At 36.6% G+C, this 6,396-nt stretch overlaps 1 protein-coding gene across 1 annotated transcript in view; it reads left to right on the forward strand.

The window, feature by feature from the left end:
• The window catches only part of LAMA2 (laminin subunit alpha 2), a 405,950-nt gene that overhangs the window by 299,512 nt on the left and 100,042 nt on the right, over positions 1–6,396 (forward strand). The window contains exons 35-37 of the mRNA XM_072410219.1: positions 63–67; positions 715–881; positions 3,568–3,778. Coding sequence (XP_072266320.1) covers positions 63–67; positions 715–881; positions 3,568–3,778 — 383 coding nt within the window. The remainder of the gene's footprint in view (positions 1–62; positions 68–714; positions 882–3,567; positions 3,779–6,396) is intronic.

The raw sequence follows: 6,396 nt of genomic DNA on the forward strand, positions 1-6,396 counted from the left end.
GTCCCTTTATGTTCTTTGAACCCAGATGTACACATTTTATTGTTTAATTCCCTCTTCCCTAGAGAAGGTAAGTGGCCAGCTATATGTAACAAGCAACCCACCAGCTGCTCAGTGCCTTGCACAGCAGCGTCTGCAAATTTGACTCCAGGCGGCAGTGAGCGGTACTGATCATCTCCCCCTAAGCAGGCTTTCTATTGAGGCACCACAGCACACATACAATTGGCAGTATTCTAATGCTCAATGCCATGGAAGTGGTCCCTAGGGGTCCCTAATATGCAAACACAATTTGGGGACCCTGGTCTTGAAATAGCCAATCACCACAATTTTTACTTTATATAGAAAGGTAGATAACCCTTTGTTTTTTTTTTTCATTAAATGTCTTTTTTAAATTTTTTTTAAAAAAAAAAAAGCAAAGCCCCTTCTATTTTGGTATTACCCCAGCGGTGGTAAAGACTGAATGTGGGAGCACAGGAGGGACTTTTCTGTCATTGAAAAAAGAAAGATGGCTTTTTCACAGATGCGGATTAAGATCGGCACTTACTTTTTTTTTTTTTTTTTTTTAATACAGCGCGGCATACGTCACTGATCTGTGCAAATAAAAAAGGTGTCATCTTTTTTTTTTTTACTTTAGGTCCACTGTAATGAGAAAAGATCCCTGATTCTTATTAGGATTTTATGTTTGGGACCCTGTATCTGGCAACTTGTTATGTTCAGGGGGCTGAAATTAAGTTAGTAAGCAGCTCCTATGGTCCCCTGTGTACCATGAAAATGTCATGTTTATACAAAAATCAGTGTAGGAGATATGAAGGTTTATACATTGGAGGTAATAGCAGCAGCATGGACGCAGACACAGCTCTTATGCTGCTTCTGGTGTTTGAGGGGTAGGATTATTTCACACTAGAATGTGGCCGGGGAGCATCACAGCCGACTACTAAAGTCTATGGAGGAAGCCCACTGTTGGGGAGCTCAGACTGAAGCACAATCCTACTGAAAAATATAGGAGATTTGCGCACAGACAGAGCATACACAGCTGATTGTGATGTCATTGTACATGCCTAGTCAGCTGTAATATGCATTCCTAAGGTAGGATTATCTCATTGGACACCACCCATACGCAAATGCTGGGCGGCTCAATGATCCACAGCCGGGGCTGTGGATCAAACAGAGGCGGAACAGCTGGGCAGCACACGGGGAAGGGATCTCCGTGCAAATTGCCCAAGGGGGCAGTGGCTGGTCCTCAACACCTCCTTAGTTTGCCTTGGATGAGAAATTCCCCGTGTACACGTCTTCAGCGCCCCCGTTGGGAACCTATGCCTTACCCTATAAAGCATGGTCCAGTTTACTCCAACCTGTTTCCTAAGGCAATAGTATTTTACCAGGATTAACAGTCCCTGGTGTTATGTATATTTTAACACTTTAAGTCATTGATCCAGTTATAGTATTAAAATCTGGAAACACAGAAAAGTCAAATGCCCTTATTTACATATTTAACCCATTGAGGATGGATGGCCAATATAACAGCCAGACTTTTGATAAATAATTATAATCAGAATAAGATAGGAATGAGATTTACATATTACCTCTAGACAGCACAGCCAGGTTGGTAACCTCAATTATTTCAACTGAACTCAAGCAATACTATTAGGTCACAATTTGCTTGACAAGGGTACAGTCCAAGAAGACTGCTGCCCGACCAACAATTCCAACCCCCTACCCACCAACATCCCTTAACCAGAAAAGGACACTTACACCAGTTTGTTGGAAATTTTTTTGGCCACAGCAGCCCATTTATTAACACAATAACTCCGATATCAACAAACAATTATTAACAAATCACACTAAACCATGTAGGTCCATGAAAGTTGCCCATCCTCCTCCAATGTCCTGCTGTTTGCGATCCTCCACCAGGCCCCCATAAATAAATCTAAACTAGAAAATGTTTACTTAGCAAAATAATTGTTCACTTTCAACAAGTAAACGTGCAAAGGTATTTAAAAAATGGATGTGTGGTAGCAGATACCCAGTTAAATGAAGTGAATACAGCTTCATCTTTTTTACCAAGTGTAATAAACATTTTGTTTGCTCAGGATACATTATTTGCTGCATAAATAAATCAATCTCAGAGTGTTCTTTTCATGGTTTTTATAAAAAGGTTAGTGTAAATAAGTACTAGCCACCTTGGTCCCAGTTACAAAAAGAGGAAAAGGCAAATCAAGTGCAATATACAGTGTGGGTGGATTACATGTTCTTTAATATTTTATTAAAGAATATCTTGGCTGGCCAATGATAAGAATGTCACCCTTACAGATATTCAAAAAGATCATTGGTGTCAGTTAAACTGACCTGAGAAGCAAAAACTGCTCAAGGAACTGATCAAGTTCAAGTTGATCAAGTTGAACTGATCAACAAGTTTATTAGCACTACTCACAAGTTGATGTCCTTAATCTAAGTCATGCTAGATTTTACCAAGCTGTAAAGCCAACACATTTGGAGTTGCTAGTTCAATTCTTCTGGCACGATTATGGAAACTAATTGAGGCCAATGGATTTCTATGGAATTCATGGATTTCTACTATCTATGACAGTTATAGTATGCTTATGTAGCCCAAAAGTGGACATACCAACTTATTTCTATTTCAGAAGACCTGAGATTTACCAGTAATGTTACAATCATATTGATGTTCTCCCAATCTAAAGCTGAACTCAAGGCAACAAATTTAATACATAGATGAAGTGCACATATTGTGGGTTGCGTACAATAGGCCTTATTTATTAAAACGCTCCAAGACTGGAAACAATAGATTTTAATGGGAGAACATGGTGATCCAGCAAAGCTGAAATGGATCTGCTCAAGGGTTGAAAACATTTGGGAACTTATGGCAGGAAATTAATTCCAGGCTTGCTGGATCAGCCAGGTTCACTAATAAATGTTCTTTAATAAATCAGGGCCTATAAATGTTTCTCACCCAATTTTTAATTTTACATATCTCTGCTACATAGAGACACCTTCGCCCTGATTTCTTCCCTGCTGCATTTAAATTGCTCCTGCAAATAAAGACTCATATTTCTTCTTTTCTCTCCCCTAAGTTTGAGCTCTGCCGTTTATGGTGTTACATGAGCCTGATTCAAAGTAACAATTAAAAAAGCAAACTAAACTGCTTTTATTTTATTTTATGTATTAAGGTGTATGTAATCCCAAAATCTATTTTTCAGTATATTTGACATCACTGGCCTCATTGTTTACAATTTTCTGGTTGTTGTTTGTGAATTCTTACTTGGTGAACCTGCCAAAAACTGCACTTCTGTTGCTTTAAAAAATGTACAGGAAGGTTTGTTGCTAAACATAGATTTTGGGGTTACCTACAAATTTATTAACACAGGGTTGCATTTCTGTTCATCTGATGTCTACCTGAAATTTAGCCTTAAAAATACAACTACAGAAAATAATATAAAAATCTTTTAGAAAATCTACTAGATATATTTATTTTTAGGGAGTTTAACGTGTTTATTTCGGTATCTGTACAAAACATTTTGTGTTTCATTTGTTCATGTGTTGTTTTCATTGCAGGGCAGCAGAAGATCTTCTTAACAGAGTTAAGAAGCTATTTCAGGATCCCTATAATAAAAATAATGATTTAAATGAGGAGGCGATGAACACATTAAGTCAGTTTCAGGAAAAACTGGATGATGTCTTAGACATGCTTCAGGAAGCCCGGGGGAAAATTAAAGAATCTGATCATTTATCTGCTATCAATCAACGTAATTTGACTACATTGGAGGTACTGAAAATATTATTACCAAACATGTTTTCCTCAATAACGTCACAGAAACGAAAATGCATAGCACACTGTCTTGGAAGATAGTACCTAAAAAGTCTGCAGTCTGCAGGGGGTCTTAAATTTACCTGAGTGTGGACAGTTGCTTTTTTAGTATATGATTTTTGACTAATTACTCATACTCAGTAATGGTGATAAACTTTTTTAAATGTCCTTTTTTGCCTGCAAACTCCTAATTAACTCTTAACTCTTATTGGATCTGTGTTTTCTGTACATTAACAAATATCTAACAAAATGGGGATAATTTTAATGATTTATGCATGAGTTGTGCGGTGTGGCACTTACAACTGTCACAAGTTAAAAAAACAGGGGTTGTCATTACTACCCTCCTAAAGAAAAGAGATACAGAAAGAGAATCACTAAATGAGAGCCATCATTCTCACCATTACAGCAGCAGAAGTAGAATTCTACTGGATAAGCTATTCCTCTTCTTTATATGTACAGTGACAGGACCCGTAGGAATGGGGTGAGCTTGAAGTGCACCAGTAAAGGTAATTGTTTATTTTGAGACTATCATAAAAAAGTTTTGATGGTGGCTGGAGATACCTTCTAAGTAACGATTTTGATGATTCTTACAAGATAAAGTTCCTTTAAAACAAATGTTTCCCAATTTTAATCCCCAAGTTTAGTGAAAGGGCTGCCATTGTTGTATTTTCATCTCGCAAATGTTGATTGCCTGACTGCCATACAAAGCAATACTTTTTATATTTTTTATAAATTACATATATATTAAAAGAAAGAATTACTTTGTCATACGGTTGCCTAAACTGCAGAGTTTCTATGACCTGCACTGTTCTCCGGTAGCTATGATTGATAGTTACAATCTGAGTGATTCCAGCTCTCAATGTGTCGTGTGCACACATGAAGCTCCCTATGTGTACAAACTCCAATTAGAGCCAAAAAATGTCAAAAAGCAGCTTAGGAGAGGACATGAAAGAAAGAAATATTGTGAAGAAGGGAGCAAGAAAGTTAATAAATATAACTGAGAAAGGCAGACAATATGACAAAGGTGAACTTACATTTTAAATATGTTAATGTGATAGTTCCGCCTTAAACCAATAAAGGCAAACACATTATTTCCACTAATCCACAATAATAGAAAGCAGAACAACTTATCAAGCAATAATAATTATTGTTTAGCCTGAGGAAATTTCATGTGCTTTTAATTCCAATGCTGTAATTTAATGTAGCAATTCCTACAACTAGAAAAAGAAGCATACAAAGTAATATATAATAGTATCAATAAAATATTATTTCCAAGCAGCTGCTTTCAAACTTTAAACTACTTTTGATAATGAATAATATATAGATCTTCTGATATGGTGCAGTACAATTGCATAAGACTTTCAAACTAGCAAAATTACTTTCTGGAAAATTGATAGAATGAATTGATGTGCTCTGTGCTGTTGATGACAATAGAACAGCTTAACCTGTATTTCATCTTTAATTGCAGTTTAATGTATTATCTGGGAGACTGGGATTTTTAAATGATATTTTTCTACTTGTATTTTATTTTCTGCTGCATACCAGATGTTGTTTTTGAAATCATACATTCCCCTTGCTTTCATAGTGTAGCCATATTATTATTAATTTATTTTATATCAACACATTCTGTGTTGCATTACAGAGTTTAGGCAAGTCAGTCCCTATCTCAAAGAAGTGTATAGGGTCAGTCCACCCCAGAATTGGTAGCCAATGTGTTTCTCATATAACAAGGAGTCTATTGGTAACACAAATAAGACAGAAAGTGAGAGAAAACCTTCCCAAAACAGACTGCAATTAACATGTAAGGTTCTAAGCCTTCCCTGCCCTGTCCAACATTTCGACTGGAGCTACACAAGTTTTTTTGTGAAAGAGAAAATTGGTCAAATCTCAGAGTGGGTAGCAACTGATACTTTTTTAACTTTCTTCTTCTTTTTGTAGATCTCCCTCAGCTTTGGCAAAAACTCCCACGTTTGTCAGTAAACTACATAGAAAGACTTTTACACTCTATGGGTTCTATTTATACACTTGTTATTATGAATCAGACATTTCCTCAAACATTCTCTCTTGGGAATCTTCCAGGCCCATGTGTTTGAAAGGCAGCAATTGATTCCCACCAGGTAATGTTTAAGTGAATGTCATAATTACTGTTTTATAAATAGAGCCTTATGGGAAAGCAGCGATTGTTCTACAGTGGCCCTTTTTGAGTGAGACCACCAGCACAGCAATCCATAGTATAGATAGGGCACACATTTGTTTTATTTGTCAGTCTACCACAAATTCTTAATTCATGTGCCGAACACAGTCATGCTTCACTACATTCCAATATTTCACATTTTATTTTTGTGTTAAAATTCTGTCTTGTAGTTTGTAGAACATCAAAAGTAATACAATGAACATGCCAAAGTAACTGGATATTTAATTTAGGTAGGAGCTAAAGGAAATGTTTTTGTACCATGTAAGCTAAGGGAATATGTAGGTAGAAAAAAGCAGGATGTTGTAACATTGATGATATCCTGGCTAACAGAAAAAAAACCTTTCCAAGAAGCTAGGTCTTTAGTTCTTTCAGATATGGGCTG

Source organism: Pyxicephalus adspersus, chromosome 4, assembly GCF_032062135.1.
Source record: "Pyxicephalus adspersus chromosome 4, UCB_Pads_2.0, whole genome shotgun sequence".
In the NCBI taxonomy this organism is placed as follows: domain Eukaryota; kingdom Metazoa; phylum Chordata; class Amphibia; order Anura; family Pyxicephalidae; genus Pyxicephalus; species Pyxicephalus adspersus.